Raw genomic sequence first — 25624 nt, forward strand, 5'->3', positions numbered from 1 at the left:
AAGCAGGCTATTATCAGACTACTTCCACTTTTGTACTCTCCTATCAGAGAAGATAGATGGTGGTGATTCTAATTTTGGCAAACGTGTCCCCATGGACACATTTCTGAAATATCTGTAAAAAACAGACTAAAGTTGGTAAAGAGCTATGTTGTATCCTGAATGGGATCCTGAAATCAAAAAAGAACTGTGCTGGAAAAGCTAATGAAATCCAAATTAAGTCTGGCGTTTGGTTAATAGTAATGTTCCACTGTTAATTTCTTAGTTTTGGTAAATGTGCCATAGTTCTATAAAAATTTAACATTAGGAAAAACTGGTAAATGGTGTACAGGAACTCTCTGTACTATCTTTGTAACTTTTCTGTAAGTCTAAAGTTATTCCAAAGTAAAAATTTTACTCAAAAAGACTCACAAAAACGATGATAAAGAGACAGCATTAGGGGTGCCTGGGGGCTCAGTCAGTTAAGCACCTGACTCTTGATCTTGGCTCAGGTCATGATCTCATGGTTTGTGAGATTGAGCCTCATGTTGGGCTCTGCGCTGACAGTGCGGAGCCTGCTGGGGATTCTCTCTCTCTTTCCCTCTGCCCCTCTCCTGCTCGTGCTGTCTCCCTCAAAATAAATAAATAACCTTAAAAAAAAAAAGGTAGCAGTAGAGGGAGAAGCCAACTGAAATGTTGGCTTTTCCCCAAATATATGGTCTTTGTAGGAAAATCAGAAAATAAGTATAAACAACCATGAACAAATAAAAATCCCCTATAATTCCTTGACCCAGAGATAATCAGTGCCAAGTTCCAGAATTTTTTTCTCTGCAGATAGGTAGATAGAATTTTAGAAAATGAAGGTAGAGTCTTTACATCATAATACTGGCTCCTATCTCTGTCCTTTGCTATCTAATGACATTGTGATCAGCTTTCCATGGCAATAAAATCTATCTTTTAATTGCTGTTTCTTAGCCCTTACATTATTAACTGTTCCCATACTCTGAGGCATTTATACCATTTTTACCACTAAAAACAATACTGCACTGTATTAGTTGAAACTAAGTGTTTTGTGCCTATCCATGATTGTTTCTTTAGTTCCTAAAAGTGAAATTGCTGAGTCAGAAGGCCAGTTCACTTTTAAGCCTTTATCGTCTGTTTGCCTTTCTGAAAAACTGGCCCAGGGTCCAGCCCCACAGCTTGGCTCTGAACTGTCCTCACCTCTGAGGCATCTTCTTCTTCTGTATCCTTACTAATGGGAAGGGGAAAAAACGGGAGGTTTTTGTTTTAATTTGTATTTTTTAAATGACTGGAGAGGTTTCCATTTTTCGTATTTTGCCCGTTTATATTCCTACTTCTGGAAATACCCTAGGTGTATAGTTTTTCATTTGTGTGTTGTTTCTTTTTGTATTGATTTATGGGAGCACTCTATCAGCAGGTCTCCCTTCAGAGGCAGACCAGGATGCCTTGGTCTTTTCCTCACTGATCTTATTTTTCCTACTGCAGATCCTAAATCTGACCCAGGCCCTGAAAGACAACAAGAGTCCCCTGCACCTTGTCCAGATGCCACCCGTGATTGTCGAGACGGCCCGTTCCCACCAGCGGTCTTCTAGCGAGTCCTACACACAGAGCTTTCAGAGTCGGAAGCCCTTCTTTTCATGGTGGTAGCCCGAGAGTCAGACAGAGACCTACTGTTCGAGACTCGGGCTGGGAGGAAGCCTGGGGGTGGGTTGCAGGAAAAGCCCGAGAAGCCGGTGGAGAGCAGTGCCCTTGAGAGCCCTTCTTCTCTGCTCGTCACCCCCCTCAGGGCTTTCCCAAGTACAGGGAGAAGCACAATCAGAGGGACAGTGTGTGCCTGTGGGCCCTTCTGAGTGCTAGGGAGGGCTGGAGCCTCCGCGCAGGTAGTCCAGATGCCCGGGAAGGAGCAGCTCCCTTCCAGCATCCCCTGGGGCAGGCTGGGAAATTCCCTTTCCTCCCTGACACCCTGCTCTGTGGCAATTCCTCATTATATTCTGCATCAGAAAACAGACAGACAAATACACATTTAAATATTAGTAGCAAAACCGAGGCAGATTCCCAGATCCTCTCAGGTCAGAAACCTCTGATCCAGACCTAAATTTGCATGGACCCAGATGCTCAGGTGCCTCACAGTTCCTTACTCCCATGGACCAAGGCAGCTGGGTGATTCAGAGGGCAACTGGGTGACTCACCAGTTGGGACAGACAGAAGCCACACCTTTCCTTTGGGTTTTTGCCAAGTTTTCTTCCCCTTCTCCCACCAGTGCAATAGGGTGACTGAAAGCCTCCCAACCCAGTTCTCGCAGCAGGGACACTTTTGCTCCAGAACTCTTAGTGGTTGTGCATATGATTGTAGAGATTGGCTCTGCTCTCTGCCCTTCTAGGGACACAGTGTCTCTAGTCCAGGCTTGCAGTTTGCCCGTCATTCAGGCAAAGGCAAGAGGGCAGAAGCGGCTCCCCCAGTATGCACAAGCCATCCATTTGGCCTGAGTACATGCCGGGGGCTGTAACTGGTCTGTGGGCAAACATCCCAGCCTTGCTTCCCCAGTCTTGGTGACAGACACCCCGGTCCTCTTGTTTCTGTTGTTTCAGATATTTTTTTTTCTCGACACTTTTCCCTCAGGGGGTTCAGTTTTGGGTTCTGGAGTGGGTCTCAGTGAGGATTCTGGGATGCATCTGAGCTCATAGGAGGACAGGATATTAGGTCCCTGGACTTCTTTTTATGCTACCACTGCTGCTGCTTGGCGGAGGTAATGGGACTCATATTCTCTTCCTAGTCGGCAGCTTCCCTTTGCTCCCTGACTTCTTGTTCTAGGCCAATTTTTCCATGGCTTCTTGAGAAAGGCAGGGCCCAAAGGAGAAGGGCCTTCAAACTGTCCCCTAGAGCCTGCCCGGTTCAATGTGCATCTTCCTGCTTCCCTCTTTTCCCTCAGCTGTCCCCCTTGCCAGGTGTCCGAGCCCTTTCTACACCAAAGCAAAGAATGGCCTCAGGAGAGAGTAGAGAGGGTGCCATCTGTGGCTAAGGGGCAGTTCTGTGCTACTGGACACTTCAAGATTCTGGCACCCTGCGATTGGTCAATCAGTCTTGGAAAGAAACGATCTTGAAGGTTTGAAAAACAACCAAAGAAAGGGAGCGAGGACTATGGCTGCGTGCCCTCTGCTTGCCCGGCTCCCACTGCCCAGGAGGCAGAGCAGAGATGTGCAGCCCTCTCGTCAGCTGGGCCAAGCTGGTCCCTTTGCATCCTAGCCCCCAGGGGCCAGCTTGTGCCGGGGGGGCCCCCCAGCTGACAGGAGGAGTCTCTGGGAGCTGGGTACGCATGCCTTGTGGACAAAGGCACAGCTCCTAACCCTGACAATCTCAGCTGGCCTGGAATCTAACCTTGGGGACCATGTTTGTGACAGTGCCTGCCCCCAGACTGTAGGAGCAGCAGGGCTCCCAGAGGCCAGAAGGGACCCAGGTGTGCTTGGCTCTCCAAAGATCTCTCTCCACAAACCTGTCGGTAAAGCTTCCCACCTGGGCGTCGAGAGAGCCTAAGCTGTCTTAGAGGAGGCTGGGGGAAGCCAGCCTGTGCAAGTAGGTCTGCACATCGCCCTCATCTAGACCAGCTCTGTGATGAGAAGGAAATCGAGTCCAACGTACGAGGGGGCTGGCCCCAGTCCTGGCAGGCGGGAGTGTGGGCCATCCTTTCCTGGCATGTTTCCATTCTCCTTGAAGCCTGGACTCAGGTTGCCTTGAATGTGGACTAGGGAGAGCCAGGAGCCTCAAAGTGCCAGGGCAGGCTTCTGGGCGGCACTCACAGAACAGCCGGGCCCTCTGTCAGCCGCAGGCCCTGTCCCCGTGTCAGGGAGGAGAGGCCGGGCTGGGAGAGTACTGCTGCCTGTGTTCTTCCAACGCACTGTAGAACTTGTATGTAATGTATTTAAATCAATGCAAATGTATGAATAACAAGTCCAATTCTGACCTTTTTTGTCTAGTTTTCTTGGGTGAAAGGAAGACAAGGTAGAATGCAGTTTTAAGGACAAAGAACCATGTGTTTCCATGGAATCGCTGAGATACAGCCCCGAAGTTATACAGGTCCTCATTTCCAAGGTCCCAGTGCTCTAAAAACCAGAAATATTTTCATCGACTCATTTGACACCAAAACCTGACCTGACCCTACACTGGTGTGAATTGAAGCTATTTGTAACCATGATGTTTTCCTCTTAGTGTATTTGTTGCAGAAATACTCATGTTTTGTTATGAGATATTTCCCTACTAGGGATTATGCAGTATTTGCACTGAGTACTTCCTACAAGCTGAAAAAATTCTGAGTAACAAAATCCTCTAGCCCTATGGGTTTGGGATGAGGAATGCGCTCTGCTTCTCTTCTTGGCCACAAGAGGGCAGCGTATCCTTTGTGCGCATCACTGCCTGCTTGAAGCACTTTGAACCCTGGGTCCTTTAAAGGGTGGGTAATGGGACAGATAGGATGCCTGGGAAACAGAGGTGAATGCTAATGAGCACATAATATGCTGTTGAGGTGAAGCCAGTAGAAGTAGTCAAAAATCCTCCCCTTAAAGGTTATCAGGCTATAGGGAATCTCAGATAATGCTGGAGGCTCAAGAACGATTGGTCCAACTGTTGACCCACCTCAGGATGGTTGGCCCATGGGGATAAAGATGCCATCTGAGGAGCTGGCAGCCACTCCTTTGCAGGCTCACTGCCCACTGTGCAAGGCGGACTGGAATAGTCTTTCCCCTTCTAGAACTGGCCAGAGGCCAAGAACCCTCTCTCTCCTGTGGATCAGGACTGCCTACGGAAATGCTTCCATCTCCCGATCTCTGGAAAAGGAGGCTTTAGCACAGAGGATCTAGGGGATGGGGGGTGGTGGGTGTTGCTCTCGGGGGAAAAGGAGGCCTGGCCTATTTTCTCCTTCCCAGGAACACCCCTTCCCTGCAATAAGTGCAAGCCCTCACCCCCTGGCTCCAGAATGTCCATTGAAGAAGCCTCCCTTTCTGTGACAGACTCACACAGTTCTTGATGCAAATGTTTTTATTTTGCCACTTAAACCACGGTTTCCTCGCACTAGCCTGACAGGCAGGGGTGTGGGCAGGTGGCTGGACCATGGGTTACAGTAGTAGCAGGAGGGTTAGTAGCAGGAGTGGTGAGATGCTCAGTCTCCGTGCCCATCGCTGGACTCCCAGGGGGATATCATGCAGCCCGAGTATACTGTCGGGTGGGAAGAGCTGAGGCAGGAATGGGTCCCACATGGTGTAGAGCTCAGGGGACACCTCCAGTCCTGTTCTGAACAGAGCAGGCCAGTGGTAGTGGCGTTCCATTTACCACTGTGGGGCTGTCTGCCTCCAGTCTGTCTTCCTTCTTCACTTCCTGGGCCCTTTGGCAAAAGTCCCTCTGATTCCTGGGGAAGTTACTGCCGTTCCCAGCCCCTTCCCTGGATCAGTGTCTGATCTGATGGAGGTAGCTTGTGGGGCCTGGCTTCTTCCAGTTCCGGCGGATCCTGGCACTTGTCCTCCTGGAGTTCAGATACTGATCGCCAGAGGCCATCTCTGTGGCACCACTCTGTGGGTCGGCCAGTGGAGCACGGGGCTCGGGGATTCTGCAGGGAACAAGTGTGTGATAGGCCCAAATCAATAGGAAGAACAGAATGCAGGCTAAAGAGATTTTGGTCAGGATGAACTAAACACACCGTTTGGGGCAAAATAAGACCGGGGCTCTGGACTCGTCTGCCCCCCTGATTGCTAAAGACTAGGCAAAGCTTTCAGATTTCTTTTCTGTAAAGAGAGCTGGACTAGATCGGGGTGTGTGACAACTCAGCCTTTCTCCAGCTTCATGCTGTACTTGTGGCAGCCATCATTAGTCAGCCGTGATAAGAGACTGGAGGAACCAAGAATCCTCCTTAGCAAGATGTTTTAAATTGGGATTGCAAGTCAGCTAAAGTTCATATGCGCAAGAGGCTGATTTGCTCCCCCTGGACCTGATGACTCGGAAGACCTATCCAGGACTAATATTCTGACTCTGGGGCCCGAGAAGGCAGCGGGAAGAATGGAGGGCAGAGTGTAACCCACAGTGATTGGCTAGGCTGTGTGGCTCCGCTCAACCCTGTGGGGCTCGCTGTTCCTAGGCTGTCAATGACCTAGGCAAAGAGGGGGATGACTAGGGGAAGTTGGAGGTTCCTCAACAATTTTTAACCCTCAGTGCCTCTACCGAACCTTCCTACGCTATATTCTCTGTAATTCCACAGGCAAGATCTTAACCAGGTTTACTCTTGATTTGTTACCTCTTCTGCAACAGGGAAACACGTTTTTTTCCTCCCAAACAATGGCCCCTCCCACTTGGCTGAGAATCACTGCAAAATGAGGTGGCACTGATAGGACCCAGGCATTCCCTTCTGTGGAAGTTCACAAGATCCTACAGGACTCCAACAGTAACAGCAATCGTAGGCACTGTGTACCTCCCCCCGCTCCCCCCCCCCATGGCAGATACTTTACGGTGAGGCCAAGTCAGTAGCTCCAGGTCATACAGCCAGAAAATGGTGGAAGGAGCATTAGTAGTGCCCCCCTTCCCTCAGGCCTCCAGTTCCAGGAACCCACCTGAGCCGGCTGCAGTGGTGCAGTGAGTGGCCCAGGGGTTTTGGCCGGGGGGGCCTCTTCCTACGCAGCCTCCTCAAGGCCTCTGCCACACGGTGGTCTCCTGCACACTCCCAGATGATCTGTGCCCGCTCTTCGGCCAGCTGGTCCCCACTGCGCTGAAATAGGCCCTGGATCTGCAGCAGCTCGGCATCCTGGAAGATGTTGGCTGTGGCCTGCTTGCGGCCCCGGGCCTCAGCTGGGGCCTGCCAGGGGGGCGGCTCGCTCACCACAGAGGCGGGTGTTCCCATCCTGGGTGCTCTGGGGAAGGAAAGCACAGAGAGGCATCAGCTCAGCAGGCCCTTCCCAAACCTGGGGTCCTGACGGATACAAGGGCTTCTGGTGTTTCTGTTCTCCAGGAGCCAACGTGCAGTAAGTCTTGACTTAAAATCACTCCAATTGCCAGGGCACCTGGGGGAAATTATATGCATAAGGATAGCCAGACTTTATTATAAAGTGCTTATGAGTGCGACACATGTACTACCTTCCTGAAGAGGCCCGGCAACCAGTGAAGTAAGACTTGTTTATCCCCACCGTGCAGATGAAGTACAGCTCAGTTGAAACGATCCTTCCACAGACACGAAGCCTTGGTTAAGTGCAGAGCCAGGAGTAGCACCCAGGTCTGTGGTTCTAAAGCCCAGGCAGACCCCAGGACATCCAGGTCGTAAGGACGACGCAGCAGCAGCCACGGAAATGTGTCGAGCATTTCACATGTATTGGGCACCGCTGTAAGAGTCGTAGTCACGTCACGTCATTGAAATGTGAGCACGACAGCCATATGCGGTAGGGGCTGTGCCCTCGTTTCACAAATGAAGAAACTGAAGGACAGATCCAGATACTGCTGATGCCAAGGCCCAGGCTCTTAGCACAGAAGTGAGAAAGGGGTATGACGTTGGGCTACCCAGGCTGGAATCCCACTTCTAGCCACCTCCACCACTTACTGGCTCAGCTGCTTCCTGTGTAAACTTCTCAAACTATACCAATTTCGGCCTGAGTTGCAGTGAGGACTGAGTGAAGGCAGCGTTAAGAACAGTGTTCAGTGTTCTACTATTCTGCTTTTCCATCTGTAAAATTGAGAACAGTCATCCCACCTATTTTCAAGACCCTCAGAGACAAACCAAGTCCGTACAGTTTAACAAACACAGTATGAAACAGACCAGTCAGATCTAACTGTAGTCCAAAAGGCCATGGAGAGGAACGTAGGGATGAAGACGCAGCTACAGGGTTAGAATATACAACCATGGGCAGAGGCTGAAATCTTAGAAGTTTAATTAAAAGGAAGACTTATGTCCAAGTCCTCCCCCACCTTGCCGAAAATGAAAATTAAATGGTCTTCCTCAGTTCGAGAGAGTTCCACCTTGAATAATAAAGGCATAAGAGGCTCACTCACCCTATCCTTGTCTAGTACAGCCTGAAAAAGTTATGAGATTGGAAGGCAGACTAGAGACAAGGAAGACCAAGGACTCTGGCACAACACAGAACTGGGCTTGAATCCCAGCCCTGCCACCTTCTTAGCTGTGACCCTAGGCAAGTTACCCAACCTCTCTGAGCCTCTTTGCTCAGCTGTAAAATGGGGCTCATAACCGCTTCCTAGGATTGTTGTAAGGATTGAATGAGTCTAGTGTGGTATCAGGTACCCGATAAGAGCCAAATAAACGAAATGCCCACCCGCTGCCCTTTTGACACTAGCTTAAAAGGGGGCGGGGGGAGCAAAAATTAAAGCATTTAAACACAAAACGTCCATGCTCACCGTGACAAACCCACACAGAATGGAAATCATAAAAAACGCGTTCCCAGCTTCCAGTGAGTGCTCAGCCTGCTTGCAGAGTGGCCCCGGCTCGCACCTGCCTTTACTCTCCTGAGAGTTTGAACCATCTCTCCATCCCGTTTAGACTCCTCAAATGTAACTGGCCCTCCCTTTCCCTGGCTTTCCCTCCTCACCTCAACAGCCACCCTCCTCATTCCAGTAATTTCCACACTCCCCCTGTCCCAGTGTCTAGGCCTATTAGAACCTCACTCTCTTCAAAAGATTTAATAACTAAAACCTGTAGAAGATTTTCAGGTAAATTAACTTCATAAAAATTGTGCTTTTTATCTGGAAATGGGAATTTTAAAATCTACCTCTCCTTGGGCACTATTATGGAATCCAGTTAACAACCTTGTATGTGTGGTAATTAAATCCCCTGAGCTGGATAATAAAAATACACTGTGACCAGAAAACAGTCACCAAGTAACACTGTCAGGCTGATAAAGGAAAAAAGCTAACTATGGGGCATTTACTCTGCACCAGGCAACGTGGCAATATGCATGATATCATCTGATCCTCAAAAGCATTCTAGGAGTGGACGCTGTTACCCTCACCCCAGCGCACAGTGGGGCAAAGGAAGGCAAGATACAGATGAAATGCCGGTGGCTCAGCCAAGGTCAGGACCCAGTGTAAGGGGACTGCAACCGTGTATGAAAACCACAGCTGCCTTCACAGCCAAGCAGCTCAGAGCGTATTTCTTCCCATCGCTCCTGTGGGGGTGTCTCACTGTTCTTACCTGATTCACAAAGGAGGAAACCTCCAGTGGGAAAGGAAGAACAATGAACACATGCACACGAGGCAGGGGCGGGGTGGTAGAATTTATTTTAATCTTTTTGTTAACGTCAGAGCTGTTTACTGTTTGACCAGCTGTTCTAGCCTTAACCTGCGGCATTCTGAAGAGGAAGATCCCCAGCTCCCACAAAAGAAATCTGGAACTGCAACCCAGCCCAGTGCACAGAGTACTGGCTCATGAATCAGAGGACTACGTCCGGGCCCTAGTTCTGCCACTCAGCGGCCAAGGGGCCTCAGGCACTTCACGTCACCTCCATGGGCCTCGGTTTCCCTCTACATCTGTAAGAAGAACAGGATGATTATGCTCTCAGAGGGCGTGTGCAGAGTCCATGATTCTGGGGAGACTAGGTCTGTACAGAAGCAGCAGTTGGATTTGCTTGTCTGCCAAGGCCATGTGTGGACAGGTCTGGCTAATATCAGGTGCCAGGAAATTCCCCAACCAATAGTTCCCCTTTTCTGCCCTCCTCAATCTTCCATGGAGACAACACACTGTTTTGCTGCTGTGGGATGTGGGTTTAGGGCGTGGGAGAAGGCAGAGAGATCACTGCTGTAAAGCACTCCAGTGACCCAGGCTGGCTGTGGCCTAGCCCGGGGCAGACTCCTCCTCTGGTCTGGGTGGTGGGACAAGGGGTGATCCTGCTTCTCTCAGACTCAGGCCCTCTTACCCTCCCTTCAGGGAAAATGGCAACAGGATGAAGCAGCAGCGGCCTCAGGGATGGCTTGGAGCCTAACTTCCCAGATGGCCCCGGCCACCTCTGCCAGGCTGCAAGGGCCTACAAGGCCCTGCCTCCAGCCTCTAGCCTCCACGTTACAGTGAGTTACACACACCAACAAACCATCTGGGTGAGTCTGGGCCAGTTTCCACCGTACCCTCCGTGCACCGTGGGGTGGGGAGCCTTGGCACCCCCAGATTTTGAGATCCTCACTCTTGGCTCTGCCTCCCACCCTGGGATTCAGCCAGCAGTGAGACTGGGAATAGAAATCCATGTATTTCACATAGGATTAGATGTAAACTTGGGGAAAACTGAGTCAGAACTTTTATTATCAAAAGAAACTTTTAAAAAAATTTTATTTTTACTTATACACTTAACTGACTGAGCCACCCAGGCGCCCCTACTTTTATTATTTTTTAAAGATTTTATTTTATTTTTTTAAAGGAATCCTAACCTCTCTCTTTTTTTAAGTTTATTTTTATTTATTTTGAGAGAGAGAGAAAGAGAGCATGAGAGAGGGAGGGGCAGAGAGAGAGGGAGAGAGAGAGAGAATCCCAAGAAGGCTCCACACCGTCAGTGCAGAGCCCATCGTGGGGCTTGATCCCAGGAACCGTGACATCATGACCTGAGCTGAGATCAAGAGCTCGACGCTTAACCAAATAAGCCACCCAAGGCACCCCAAAGATTTTATATTTAAGTAATCTCTACACCCAATGTGGGGCTCGAACTTTCAACCCTGAGATCAAGAGTGGCTTGCTCTACTGAGTCAGCCAGCCTCCCCAGAAAAAACATTTCCTATCTTATTCAATGTGTGACCCCCCCCAATTTCTTAGATAAGACCTGAATCCAGGAAAGTCAGTGTATGCTTGAACAATGGTACTTTTCTACACTAGAAAATGACACCACAGGGCTATGAAAAGATTACAAATGGATCTTTCATTCCAGAGTTGACATGAAAGAATATAAACATGGGTCTGTAAGCAAATGAGTAAAAACTCATTTGCAAATTGCAATTTGACACAAGCTAGCCTAAAAAATGAACCCCCAAAGTAAATACCAAATGTTGAAAATGACAAAGTTCAACTTGCTTTGAAATAGGCAATAAATGAACTATAGAGCTTTAACAAAGACATATATTTAAAAAGTGACTCACCACGCAATGAATTTGCAACATATGTAGTGCGCAATTGAGCATCTTTTGTGGTATATGAAGCTCAGTTCAGACAGCTATTCTGACTGGTCTCAGGGAGGCACAGGTATCCACAAGAGGCAGAGCACACTTTGTGTGAGCCGGGGGGCAACTGCTTCCACACTCAGCTCACCTCCTTCAGATAACTCTGGTGATGGTAATAATCTGTAATCGGAGGCAAAGGGCCTCTTGGGAGAAGAACTGGAGGCTCTGGCCCAAGGCCCAAATCAACACTTGTGGCCCTGGACTGCTTCCCTGACCCTGGACAGCTGCCAAAATCTGTGGCTCTTCCAGTGGGAGGCCCAGTCCACATGGCAGTGTGAGCCCCCGCCCTTTAGGGCCTAGCCCCGGCCAGGAGCACCTGAGAGAACTGCACACGTTGGTCTCCAAACCTAATGTGGACGTGGAAAAGGGAACGGGGACCTACCCCCAGACCAGTTCTCAGATACGACCGGAAGAGAAACTCTAGATCTAGCAGTAACTCTTTTCAATGGTTCAAGAACCCTGAATTCTGGCTGTGCCACTGATAACCGAGTGACGTTGGCAAGCCCGTTTCCCCTGCCTCATTTTGCTCATCATTAAAATAGTGAGAAGAGTGAGAACAAATAACCCTCAAGGGAGTAAGGGAGATAAAAGTACGTGAAAGCGTCCATCTGGGTACATTATACCATGAATGAGTGATGTTAAGGGAAAGGCTGTTTAACAACCAGACAGTATAGAACCATTTTCATTTTCATGAAACTCCCTCAAAAGGGGACTACACTCTTGGGGAAAGAGGGTAAAAGGAGATGGATTCATCTGTGGACTTTTAAGTCACGGCTGCCATTGAGGCAGCTTGCTTTGTGTCAAGCACAGAACATCATTTTCAAATAGGTAATCTCTTTAATCCTCACTCCTACGAGGGGCACTCTGGTTATACCCATTTTACAGATGAGAAACCCGAGCTCAGAAAGGTTAAGTAACTTGCCCAAAGTCAAACAGGAGGTAACTGATGATATATCCAGGTAGTATATGATCCCAGCGCCCAGGCTCTCAACCACTCTTATTTTTGTTCCTGCCAGATGGCTGACGAGGTCTTCGGGGGAAGGAATGACCCAGGAAGCTCTGAAACCTCTCGAGCTTGCTATCTGCTTCTGCGGGTTTCGGAAGGCGCAGGGATTGAAAGTCAGATCTCCCAAGGCAGCCTCGGCGCCCTCAGCACTCCGCGGCCCCGCGGGGAGTCGGAGCGATTACTCACCACGCTGAAGGGCAGCGTCGACAGACCTCAAATCGGGATGGGGCAAGCTAAGATGTGCCCACCCCAAACCCTTCACGGCCTTTTGAAAGGGCGGGCGTAGCTCTGCGCTTCCTGCTGTGAAGGTGCTCACAAGGACCGGGCGGCGTTCGCCCACAGGACGAGAGCTCGGGAGGGGATATCCTGGCCCAGATCGCTGGGCGAAACCCCCGGCACAGATCGGCCCCCGGGGCTCAGACGTGGCCGCTTCGCACAACGCCGTGCCCTAAAGTGGCCCTGCGGGTTCGGGTCCCAACGGCACCCGGGCTCTGACGGCCGGCCCGCCCGCTCCTACCGCAGCGCGAGCCGGGCCGCCGACCTACGTACCTGGCTGCCCAAGGCGGGCCACCTAGGTCACAGCCGCGACTCCCGGGAGAAAACGCTCCCCAGCCGGGGAAGAGCCAATCCTCGGCCAAGCCCTGGTGAGAGCTCCGGAGAGAGCCTTCCAAAATCGAACGCGGAGACTCTGTGGGCCAATCATCAGCAACAGAGCAGCGAGGGGCGTGTTCAGGCTCCGCCTCCTTCCCTTCGCCGGCCCCGAAACCCGAGTGCGAAGATTCCCCGGGTCCAATCAGCAGCGGAGTAGCGGCGAGGGGCGTGTCCGCCGGGGCCCCTTCCCTCCGCCCTCGGCCGCCCTAGCGCGGCGCCCGGAGGCTCCCCCTTCATTGACGTCAGTCCCCTAGGAGAGCGCGGTTTTGCTGGCGCGGGAGCGGGCGGGGCCGCATTCCAGCCTCCGGGTGCGGCGGCTGCGAGCCCAGCCGGGTACACGTGACGGGTGCCCCCTCTCCTGGGCCCGAGGCCAGCGCTCAAGGCGCCGCGCTCATTGCCGCGTGTGGCCCTCTGCAAATAGACCTGCAGTTCCTTAAATTCACTTCCCAGACAGACCACTTGCCTTCTGGCTCCTGCTTTGAGGGAAAGGAAGGGATAGTCAGACCTTGAGCTTCAAAGCTGGAATGTCGTGGGTTCGAGTATTACAGCAGCTGTGTCACCTTGGGCCAGTTACCTAAATGACAGTATTAAGAAGGGTTTATACATTCATTGGGCAATGGTCAGTCCATTAGGGACCCACTCTAAGTTCCTTAACAGGCAGTGCATAGGAGACCCCTATAAGCCCCTGCCCTGGGGGAATTTACAGCCCAGTAAGGGAGGCAGATATTAAAAAGCTTAAGACATTTTAGCAGTGATTACAATTGTAATAAACATTATAGCTAGAAAAGAGTCAAATGGAGGAATCTCAGCTCCTTGTAGGAGGTCCTGAGAGATAGAAGAAGCAACATCTAAGCTAAGATGTGAAGGAGGAGTTGAAGTTGGTCAGATGAAAAAGAGTGGGTCTGGGAAGAGTGTTTCAGGAAGAGAGTATGGCATGTGCTAAGTCTAGGAGGTAGCTGGACTCCTGGAGTAAGGCTAGCAAGGGAGAGACTGGTGAGGAAGCAGGAGGCAGAGGGGGGCCATGAAAAAGTTTCCATTTGATTCTGTGCGGGGAATACCATACATATATTTGTTTAATAGGCATTTTATTTTATTTTTAAGTTTATTTTTGAGAGAGAGAGAGCACACGACTGCACACAAGTCGGGGAGGGGCAGAGTGGGGAGAGACAGAGAATCTGTTTGAGCGGAGCCAATTCGGGCTCCAACCGTGAGATCAGGACATGAGCATGAGCGAAGTCAGACGCTTAACAGACTGAGCCACCCAGGTGCCCCTTAATAGATATTTTATAGCACTCACCATGTGCTAGTAATGCCAGTCAGCACTTTACAAATGTTAGCTCGTTTCATCCTCCTGACAAATTTGTGTTTTTAAGAAGGTCACTTCGGCCATAGGTTGGAACTTGGATTACAGGGGGCGGGTGTGGATGCAGAGTGCCCGGTAGGTTCTCCATGAATGCTTGTTTACTTGTTTGGAAGATGAGGAGTTGTTTGCTCACTGGTTCAAAAATGGTCAGGAAGGCGCCTGGCAATAGGCAGCTAGGTCTCCCTGACTTCTGAAGACCTGGGGAAATGGCAAAAAGAACAAAGAAATCAGCAATGTTCGTCTCCAATAGAAGGCTGATTGCTGCAACGCCTTTCAGCCAACTGCTTGGCTAAAGAGAGGACTGTGTGGGCTCCTAAACAGGATGGCTGGGCTTCTGAACCAGGGACTGCCTGTACCCTGTATCCTGATGCCAGGAGCTCAGATGAGCCTACCAGGATAGGAACTGGGAACTTGTGGCTTCTGGGTCAGATGTGACTAAGGCTGGGTGGAGAATATCTGGTCTCTCCAAACACTTTTGCAGGCATGTGACCATATGCTTACCACACAATGGAACCATTTCTGTTGTTACAGCTTTATGATTCAGTGTTTCTGATGAGAAGATAGGGCACTAACATCATGCCGGAGTGCAGGGTCTGGGATCCACACCCCGACAGAGCCCTGTTTAGAAGAGAAGGTCGGCTCTGAGGAGTAGAGTCCTGGTGTAATTCAGGCCAAGACTCGGTTTTACGAGGTATTAGATTAAGGTGAGGTGAGTGAGGAATACTCCTTGGGTGTAGTATTTAAGGGGGCACTAAATAATCCAGATAAATATTTTAATGTAGTATTTTTAAAAAGCAAAATGTAAAACATCCACGGTGAACAAAAGATCACTACTTAAAATAAAGACAGACCGTTGTTTGTTTTATGGCCTGGCGTCATTTTGCAACAGGAATAGTCATTTCCAATCAGCCCACAGTTCCATGCAGGTCACTATTACGTTCCCTGCCAATTAGCTTTAGGAGGGTTGAAAATAGTGTGTGAACAGATTGGGCAACACAAGGCTTTATGTGTGGTCCTGTTTTTTGATGGTAGGGCTTTCATCAGCTTTTTCCATTTGACTCAAAATGTGGAAGGATATTTCGGTACGTGCATATAGGAGTGCGTATGTTTCCTTTTGCCCCGGGCGCCAGTATGGCTCAGCAAGGTGCTAGTTTCTAGGGGAGTAGAGTCTAGGAAAGGGGTTCCAGCTGTTCAGCCTTAAGCAAATACCTAACCTCTCCACTTTTCTATTTTCTCATCTATAGAGTGGGAATAATCATGCCCATCTCTCTGTGTTGCTGTGACGATGAAGTGAGGAGTCACAGCACTCAATATAAACCTTGCTACAGACACTAAACCAGCATTTGACTCCTTCCCTCTCTGTCCTGCAGGAGTTGTTCAAGCAACTCTTACCAATGCTTCCCCACAGGGGTTGAGATTTGCTCCAGAGGGTTTGTTGCTCTCTGTCCTGTTCTGGGGAGAGCAGAGAGAACGTTCACCCTCAGCTGACAAGCAGTAGTGTGACTCTTGAGTCAGCTCCGTTTTTCCTTTCCCTTTTTTTTAAGATTTTTTTTTTTTTAATTGTAGAGGGGGGTGGAGAGTGTGAGCGGGAAAGAGGGGCAGAGGGAGGGAGAGAGAGAAAGAATGCCAAGAATGCCATGCTTAGCTCAGTGCAGAGCCTGACGGGGGCTGGATCCCACGACCCTGAGATACGACCTGAGCCGAAATCAAGAGTCAGACACTCAACCCCCTGGGCCACCCAGGCACCCCGACTCTGTTTTTCTTGATAAATGATCCTGGTACTTCTAAACTTTTTTAAAAAGCACCCTTCTTCTTAGGACATTATACAAGGCAACTTACTACAGTCCTCTTCTCTGAACTTGACCCAAAACAGCAAAGTCCTACAGGCAAATAGTACAATATAGAAGCAGTAAAAAACAAAACACAGCAAACGAAAAACCCACACCTAATCTAACCAATGTAGATTATAATTAAAGGTCAGTTTTATATTAGTCTGCTCGGATTGCCATAACAACATACCACAGGCTGGGGGGAGGTTAACAACAGAAATTTGCTTTCTCACAGTTGTGTGGACGGCAAGTCAAGGTGCCAGGCCATTCAGTTTCTGATCAGAGCTCTCTTCCCGGGTTGCAGACAACAGCCTGCTCACCGTGTCCTCCTATGGTGAAGAGAGAGAGGGGCGCCTGGGTGGCGCAGTCGGTTAAGCGTCCGACTTCAGCCAGGTCACGATCTCACAGTCCGTGAGTTCGAGCCCCGCGTCAGGCTCTGGGCTGATGGCTCGGAGCCTGGAGCCTGTTTCCGATTCTGTGTCTCCCTCTCTCTCTGCCCCTCCCCCGTTCATGCTCTGTCTCTCTCTGTCCCAAAAATAAATAAAACGTTGAAAAAAATTAAAAAAAAAAAAAAAAAAAAGAGAGAGAGCTCTCTGGTGTTTCTTCTTATAAGGGCACTAATCCTATCAGATCAGGGCTCCACTCCTCATTTAACCTTAATTACTTCCTTACTCCAAACACACTTATATCGGAGGCTGGAGCTTCAACATGTGAATTTTGGGGAGGCACAATTCAGTCCATAGCAAGTATGGACTCACAGTTTTTTGTTTGTATTTTTTTAATGTTTATTTATTTATTTATTTTAATGTTTATTTTTTTATTTTTTTTTTATTTTTTTTTTTAAATTTTTTTTTTTCAACGTTTATTTATTTTTGGGACAGAGAGAGACAGAGCATGAACAGGGGAGGGGCAGAGAGAGAGGGAGACACAGAATCGGAAACAGGCTCCAGCCTCTGAGCCATCAGCCCAGAGCCTGACGCGGGGCTCGAACTCACGGACCGCAAGATCGTGACCTGGCTGAAGTCGGACGCTTAACCGACTGCGCCACCCAGGCGCCCCTTTAATGTTTATTTTTGAGAGAGAGAGAGCAGGGAGAGGCAGAGAGGAAGACACAGAATCTGAAGCAGGCTCCAGGCTCTGAGCTGTCAGCACACAGCCCGATGCAGGGCTCAAACTCACAAACCTGAGTACATGACCTGAGCCGAAGTCAGACACTTAACCGACTGAGCCACCCAGGCGCCCCTGAACTCACGGTTTTTAACAGATAAGTAGGTATAGAAATAAGTGAGTCGTAAATGTATGCATATGCTTAAATGTGTATGTGCACATGTGTACATGTGTATGTATACACATGAACACACACAAACACACACATTCCCCAGCTGGGTCTGCTGAGAGGGCCTAGAAGCAATGATGCCGCAGTAGGAATAAGCACATTTACAGCCCACATACTGAGTTCCCAGTACCATGCTCCACAAAAGGAACCACGGTTCCTTGGAGAAATGAATCAACCACTGGGGTTGAGAAATTTCAAGATGATTCTAGAACATCTTGTGCTGGAAAGTAAGGAAGTACTCAAAGAATGATGGAAACATCAAAAGGACTAGGAGTCAGTTGATGAGGGCTCCCATCAGCAAATGCAGAGCATCAAAACAAAGCACGACAGTAACAGATTATAACCCAGTGAGTGAAGTAATACCTAAGTCCATAGCAATATATAAATGAATAAATGAGTACACAGAGGAGAAATAGGCCTCCCTTATGGTAGAATGCCAACCAATAAGTGTAGAGGCAATGAAGCAGCTAGAAAATCCTTAATGGTTCTTACAACAGTCCTGTGGCCAATCATAAAAATAAGGATTGTAGTAGTTTTGCATATTTTCTTTCCGTTGTATATACATGGTGGTTTGGTACATAGTAACCTTTTTCTTTTTCTCTCTCTTCACATTTTCTTTTTTTTTTTTTTTCATTTTTTTTTCAACGTTTATTTATTTTTGGGACAGAGAGAGACAGAGCATGAACGGGGGAGGGGCAGAGAGAGAGGGAGACACAGAATTGGAAACAGGCTCCAGGCTCTGAGCCATCAGCCCAGAGCCCGACGCGGGGCTCGAACTCCCGGACCGCGAGATCGTGACCTGGCTGAAGTCGGACGCTTAACCGACTGCGCCACCCAGGCGCCCCTCTCTTCACATTTTCATTTGTAAGTTTCGTAAGTCATCGGAGGTTAACGTTACCAGCTTAGTCTTTAGTTAACAGTACATTCTGAGGGACTCTGGCAAACTCAGAAGTATTGAATACAGACTGTTGGGACTGTGTATCTCCCTATTTTGGAGACAGGATGTGAGAACTTCCAAGAAAGAGAGCTGTATCTCATTCGGTGGAAATAAGGAGTTGTTTCATTGTAGTATGGAAGCCCGAATGTATGAAAAAGTTTGCGTACGGAAGATGCGTCTCCAAAGAGGTAGACTGTGCCAGTTATCTCTGGGATAACGGAGCAAAGGCCTGGAAATATTTTTTTCCAGCTGGCACACTGCTCAGCTTTGTCAGTAGAGGGAGCTGGCAAGACACCGTAGGAGGAAGAGTTTCTCTCCTTGGTTCTGGTGCGTCCTGTCCCTGAGCTCCTGCAGACTTCGAGGCTTCTCCAGGGCCGGCTCCTGGAGTGCACGTGATTTTTCAGGCACCGGGTCCTGCCGTGTGGGCTCCCGCAGTGGGGGTTCCCTCAATGTGCGCACCTCGTTCAGTGCCTGCAACACACAGTGGCTACTAGCTTCCCTGAGCCACCTGAATGGCTTTGCAATAACTTCTGAGGTGGCTCCCTGTGAATGATTGCTCCCAGCACCCCACATTGCTAATTTCTGGCAAGTTCTACAAGTGCGGCACCTCAGTGAGACTTCTTTGCCAGCCACTGAGCCACAGCTACTACGTCCTTTCTAAGGAGATCTGAATCTTGGCCTCGGTGGGAGGGAGGGGGAAGAAACCTCTTCTTAAGGGTCCATCTCAGCTCTAGGGGTAGGGGCTGTTCCTTATATCATCTTTTCCTGTGTTCTTTAGAGTTATCTTTAACTTCTTGTGAGCCAATGCCTCAGCACTCCATTATAGTAAATAATTCCTTGCATTGAGGTTTCCTTATTCAAATGACGTGTGGTTTCCTTCTCATGATTGGACTTCGGCTGATCCAGTGGACAATGGCGAGACTGGTAGGTTGGCAAGGATAAAGAACCTCAAGTGGAAAAAAAAAACAACAAAAAAAAAACCTCAAGTGACAGCAGGCTTCTGTCTTACAATCTAGTGATGCACTGGGAACCAGTGAGCTGGCTGTCCAAGTTCGTTCAGAAAACAATATCGAAAATAAAACTAACACATGTGAGCGCTAAGCTCTTTACATCTCATGGAATCCACACAACAGCTCAGAAATCATGCTGTTAATCTCGTTAAACCCGTGAAGAAGCTGAGGTTGAGAGATTTGCAAGATGTCAACGTGCCCTCCAGGTACCACAACTGCTTAACAAATCACCCCAACACTGAGGGGTATAAAATGACTATTTTATTATGCTCATGGATTCTGTGGGTCAGGATGTTTTAAAATGTACTCAAGCTCGGGGCTCCCGGGTGGCTCAGTCGGTTAACTCTTGGTCAACTCTCGGTTGACTCTTGATTTTGGCTCAGGTCGTGATCTCGCGGTTCATGAATTGGAGCCCCGCGTCAGGCTCTGTGCTGACAGTGTGGAGCCTGCTTGGGATTCTCTCTCTCTCCCCCTCTCTCTGCCCCTTACCTGCTCTCACCTTCTCTCTCAAAATAAATAAGTAAACTTAAAAAAAAAATGTACTCGGGATTTTGGTTTTGTTTAGGAATAGTGAGGCCAACAGATCAGGAGATGGCTGCCAGTGAAAAGACAGTTTGTTACTCACAGTTCCCCAGAGGAAGGGACAGGCCATGCCACGTGGGGCCACATGGCGAAGCACCAGTGTCATTCAGGAGGCAGAAGGAGCAAGAGAAAAGCATGGACATGAACTCTTACTGTAGTTTTTATGGGAAGAAATGGTTGCAGCAAAGTAAGCAGGCTAGGCAGGTTTAGGATAGTTTGAATAATTCCAGCAGGCACGGGGCTTAGGGACTGTCTCCAATTGTCTGATACCTTCCTCTGGGATGATTAGGGCAGAGGAATGTTGCCTCCTGGAGTGTAAGAACCAAAGTAGAGGAGGTGGTTTGGAGTATGGGCTCAGGATTGGTTGGTTTGCATGTCAGAGGCATGCTCAGCATCACATGATCTGCTATCTTTAGGAATTAGCAAAATCTGGGAGGGAGAGTCCCTCCCTGGCTCTGCAAGGTCCCGAGATGTCAAAACATCATAACACACAGAAAATAAAAAGCACGAATGATACACAGGAATTCAGAGAGTGCACGGAGGAAGCGGCTTGTCTCTACTCTACAATGTCAGGACATCCGCTGGAAGTCTTGAATGCTGACGTTGCCTTGACAGCCGGGGGTTGGAATCATTTGAAAGCTCATTTCTCATGTCTGGTGCCCAGGCTGGGGGAACTTGAAGGCCAGAACTTCTGACTGGAGTGCTTCAGTGGCTTGTCAATGTGACCTAGAACATGGGCTTCTTCCATGGTGGCTCAGGGCTACAAATATGAGTTCTCGTGAATCAGGCAGGAGAGGCTTTGTCTTTTGAACAGAACTTAAAAGTCACACAGTGTAGTTTCTATCATCCTCTTAGTTATAATCGAGTCACAAGCTTACCCAGATTCAGGGGAAGAAGCATAGACCCAACCTCTTGATGGAAGAGGAATCAAAGAATTTGGAGCCATTTTGTTTTTAAACCTCTGCGGAGTGGAACTAGGAGTCAGACCTCAACAGTTAGGATCCGAACCCTCCTTGCTTCATTAAGGTGCCATCATGAGAAACAGAAATCTGTTTGTTATCTCAGGTAAAGAAGGGGGAAGGAGGTTACTGTAAAGCAACAGTGAGCGCACAGAAATGAAGTCTCGCTGAACAACCTGGAGTAAGTCATAGGCAGCTGTTCTTCCTCATCATCTTTCATCTCTGCAGAGCTGCCTGTGATGGTTACTTTTTTTTTTAATGTTTATTTATTTATTATTTATCTTTGAGAGAGAGTGTGTGCCAGCTGGGCAGTGACAAAGAGAGAGGGAGACAGAGAATCTAAAGCAGGCTCTGCGCTATCAGCTCATGAGGCTTAACCTACAGAACCACCCAGGCACCCCGCTGTACTGGTTAATTCTATGTGTCAATTTGACTGGGCCACAGGGTACCCAGATATCTGGTCAAACATTATTCTGGGTGTGTCTGTGAGGGTGTTTTTGGATGATGTTTTTGGATGAGATTAACATCTGAATTGGTAGACTGAGTAAAGCAGATTGCCCTCTCTAACGTGGGTGGGCCTTGTCCAATCAGTTGAAGGCCTGAATAGAATAAAAAGGCTGACCCTCTCACAAGTAAGAAGGACTTTCTCCTGGGGCATTTGGCTGGCTCAGTCGGAAGACTGTGCAACTCTTGATCTCAGGATTGTGAGTTCTAGCCCCGTGTTGGCTGTAGAAATTACTTAAATAAACATAACACTTAAAAAAACAAAAGAACGGAGTGCCTGGGTGGCACAGTTGGTTAAGTGTCTGACTCTCGAGCTCGGCTCAGGTCATGATCTCACAGTTCGTGAGTTTGATCCCCCTGTTGGGCTCAACGCTGATGGCACAGAACCTGCTTGGGATTCTGTCTCTCCCTCTCTCTGCCCTTCCCCAGCTTGTGCTCTCTATCTCTCTCTCAAAATAAACTTAAAAACTTAAAAAAAAAAAAAGAAAGAAAGAAAGAAAGAAAGAAAGAAAGAAAGAAAGACTTTCTCCTGCCTGACTGTCTGAGCTGAGACATTGTTTGCTTGTTTTTCCCACCTTTGGACTCTAACTGAAACACTGACTCTTCCTATATCTTGAGCCTTTAGACTAAACTACACCATGGCTCTCCTGAGTCTCCACATTGCCAACTGCAGATCTTGGAACTTATCAGCCTCCATAACTACACCAACCAATTTCTTATAATAAATCTGTATGTGTATGTATATCTATATCCATCCATCCATCCTGTTTCTGTAGACAACCCTAATACACTGCCCTTTTCTCTGCAGATCAGCTTCCTCTGCCAACTCAGAATTTCTGTTCCCCCTAAATTTGCCTCATGCACTGACTTTGGTTACTGCAGCACTAGCTCCATTTAGAAATGACCATTTGGCCAAATTCCAAAAGAAGGAATCTGATAGGTCCAGCTTGGGTCGGACGTGGAGGTGGGGAAGTAGAGGCAGAGCTTCATAGCAGAAATATACCATCTATATCTAGAGCCGCCACTCCGACAGGGGCTGTGGGTACAGGCAGAAGACTGCCATGGGAGAGATAGGCAGGCCTCCTAGAGCATTTCGATGCCACTGAAGACTCTCGCTCTTCTCTTGATTCCTGAATGCCATGACATTAGCTATTTTGGCATCTTCCTGGTGGGTCAGGACAAGGTCCCCTTGGTCTCTCGTGGCTTCTAGTGGGTTTGATCTCTTCCAGCCACGGCAGCCGTGTCCCACTCTGCCTGTCGAGGTTAAGGGGGGTGGGCTTTCTTGGCAGTAGAGCGAAAACCAGAGTTGGAGAAAATCTCCATGATGCTCCCCATCCGTAAGAAGCCCCAGTGGTAATGGGAGTTGGAGACCAAGGGGTAGTGGAGGAGAGACCACATTTGCGTTTGCTCTGTGGTTTCAGTGAATAATGTCTTATAAAGGGTCTTATGAGACTGGACCTAAGGGGCAAGTTCATGGTTAAAGTAGGTTCAGGGAATCTCAGACAGATGTAGTGTTTCCAGTGGTCTAAAAATCTAAATTTAGTTCCTACCTTAATCTTTCTGCCTCTCATTTTCCTCAACTGTCAAGTGGAAATAACAAATTACCTATCCCTCATGGCTGTTGCCAGGGCCAAGGAGGAGACGCAGGTGAAACACTCAGCACAAAGCGTCATCTGATGGCAACCCTGGGCTCTAACTCAGCCTTTGGGCCTCATTCCTCTGGCTTTAAAACTCCAGCTGTGGGTGAGGTAGAGAGTTAGGGGGACAAATCACCCCTTCCTGGAGACCCTTCACATGGTTGGCTAAGGTATGGAAACAGCATACACAGGCTCCCCAGGTGCAGATCTTGGGGCCTGTGACAGCCACACCCACTCTCGCAGCGCCCTGCCTGGCCCCCTGCCTGCTGACCATTCTACAACAGGGATCGGTCTCTTTGTCGCCATTCAGGGGCAGTCCTCTGATGTGTCCTCCAAGACCAAGGTTGAAGTCCGAGATATATGCACTGATTAAAAGCCCGGATTTAGTGGGGTGCCTGGGTGGCTCGGCCGGTTAAACCTCTGACCTCAGCTCAGGTTATGATCTCATGGTTCGTGGGTTCGAGATCCACATCAGGCTCTATGCTGACAGCTCAGAGCCTGGAGCTGCCTCAGATTCTGTGTCTCTCTCTCTCTCTCTCTCTCTCTCTGTCCCTCCCCCAACTCCCTCTCTTTCTCAAAAATAAACAGACATTTTTCAAAAATTAAAAAAAAAAACACCTGGACTTGGGGATCACATATTTGAATTCCATTCTCCATTGGATGTGTGCCATTAGATAAGTCACATAAGCTCCCTGAGCCTCGGTTTCCTCATTTTAAAAGTGGAAGTGGTTTTAATGACCCTCCGTCACAGAGCTATTGTGAGAAGTAAGCGAGACAAGTGTGGACAGCACCTGGCATGGTGCCTGGCACATGGAAGGCACTTTTCAAATGTTGGTTCTTACTATTGAGCCTCTGCCGCTTTTATCCAAGGCTGACTGGCAGGGTGGTGATGATTGATTCGATCCACTCTGGCTCCAGGTGTCCATCCTGAGGCCCTTCCTTTCCTCAGGAATGCGGTCTGCTGAGGTCTGCACTTCCCCACGACGGGTCCCAGTAGGAGGTCATCTTCAGCACCTCATGGGTGGCGGATTCATGGTGAGGTCTCAGGGGATCTACCTTGGTCACTCACGGTTACTTAGTCTTACGGACCCAGCCTTGCCAGCCAACGTTCTGGGCGGCTTCACGCAAAGATAAGCCGCAGAGGGTACCTGCGGCTCCTAGTCTGGTCCTGGCCAGCTTCTCCTGGAGCATGAGGGCTGAGCTTTGCCAGAGTCGCATGGCCTTATCACTTCCACGCCCCCGGGGCCCCTTGCTTCCATCTGCCCAAAGGTGCCCAGAATCCAGGCTGCCTCGCAGCTCCAGCAAAGGCCAGGTACTCTGTGGGGGCTGGGACAACAAAGACAAGAGCCACCCAGATTCCTACGCAACTCCACCCAGAGGGGGCCCCATCCACCATTCCAGAGGCCCCTGTTCCTACAGCCTGGTGGGAGTTCCCTCGGGAACAGGCCTGGAGGTATGAGCCACTTGACTGACAGATGAGAGTTCACATCCTGGGCTGGCATACAGAGCCCCTGCCCCAAGTAAACAGTGGATTGTGAGTCAGAAGACCTAAGTTCTAAATCTGGCATTCATGTCATCAATCAGCTGTGTGACCTGGGGCAGGTCACTTACCTTCCCCAGGCCTTAGTTACCCCTCCATAAAATGAGAAGCCTGGAGTAAATGGTCTTTAAGGCCTCTTCCAACCCAGGTATACGACTGTAGCCTAATGCCAGGTATAGACGTAGTAGGTGTTCAGGAAATGTTTATTTAGTAATTTAACGGTAAGATTCAAGGCAAGGTTCTGCAGGTCCCAGCACCCATATACTTCCTCACTATGAGTTTTGCCTCTGCTGTTAGTTAATTTGTGTCCAGTGCCAGCTCAACAGGTATTAAACAAAGGTGAGTTGAGTCTATATATGCGGTACATTTCCCGTAGCCCAGAGACTGAAGACAGGACTGACTGAACATTAAGAGCTGGTCATGGGATCTCCGGGTGGCCACGCATTCCTTCTTGTTCTGGGCATGCTGAAAGTCCTTTGCTTTGGGGCTTTGAGTATTCAGCCTCAGTACTTCCTGTTCCCCGAACAGCCTAGTCCCTGCTTTTGCTCACACCGTGCCCTCTGCCTACAGCACCTGTCAGGGTCTGGGATTTATCCCGCTTACAAGCCAATAAGCTAGCCTGCTGTTGTTTCATAAATGCTGGCAGAAGACGTGGCTTCCTGAGTCGGACACAAAGAATTTGCCACTCCTGGCACAGGGAGCAGGGTGAGCATCGTCAGTATGTCTCTTTCCCTTGTTCCCTAGTTTCACAGGGATGTTACACATGCGAGAGCTTTGTGTCACAGCTGCGGAGCGCTGAGCTTGGGAAACCCACCGCTGTCCCCTCCTACCGCCGCTACTTTTATCGTAAGCAATAAGCAAGCCTGCTCTCTGTCTTGGAGGAGATGTTCCCTCCTCCCTCAAAGTTGCCGGCTGCAGAAGACAACACTGAGAAACGGTTGGCAAACGAATAGGCGGCCGTGGCTTTGCATCCTTTGCCGCTCGGGACCCGTGGTAGACTGCCTTACCCAACAATGCCTAGCCCCCATCTCTGCTTGTCAAAATTCTATCCACCCTCTAAAGGCACTTCATTCTGAAAGCTTTCCCCAGCCTTCTCCCTTTTGT

The 25624-nt window shown here is 49.1% G+C and overlaps 2 protein-coding genes across 2 annotated transcripts in view; one reads left to right on the forward strand and one right to left on the reverse strand.

Annotated features, from left to right (window-relative positions):
- Positions 1-3954, forward strand: part of PI4K2A (phosphatidylinositol 4-kinase type 2 alpha) — a 31573-nt gene extending 27619 nt beyond the window's left edge. Inside the window, exon 9 of the mRNA XM_047073251.1 lies at positions 1483-3954. Within this exon, the coding sequence (XP_046929207.1) occupies positions 1483-1644 (162 nt within the window). The 3' untranslated portion in view covers positions 1645-3954. The remainder of the gene's footprint in view (positions 1-1482) is intronic.
- Positions 3955-5020: 1066 nt separating this feature from the next.
- Positions 5021-12873, reverse strand: AVPI1 (arginine vasopressin induced 1). The gene is made up of 3 exons (XM_047073253.1): positions 12722-12873; positions 6585-6881; positions 5021-5590 (listed from the first exon to the last, which is right to left on the reverse strand). The coding sequence occupies exons 2-3, from the start codon at positions 6869-6871 to the stop codon at positions 5431-5433; spliced, it is 447 nt and encodes a 148-aa protein (XP_046929209.1). The 5' UTR covers positions 6872-6881; positions 12722-12873; the 3' UTR covers positions 5021-5430.
- Positions 12874-25624: the final 12751 nt, after the last annotated feature.

Source organism: Lynx rufus, unplaced genomic scaffold, assembly GCF_022079265.1.
Source record: "Lynx rufus isolate CCGP_SWC_20201006 ecotype Redwood Valley unplaced genomic scaffold, mLynRuf1.p SCAF_11, whole genome shotgun sequence".
In the NCBI taxonomy this organism is placed as follows: domain Eukaryota; kingdom Metazoa; phylum Chordata; class Mammalia; order Carnivora; family Felidae; genus Lynx; species Lynx rufus.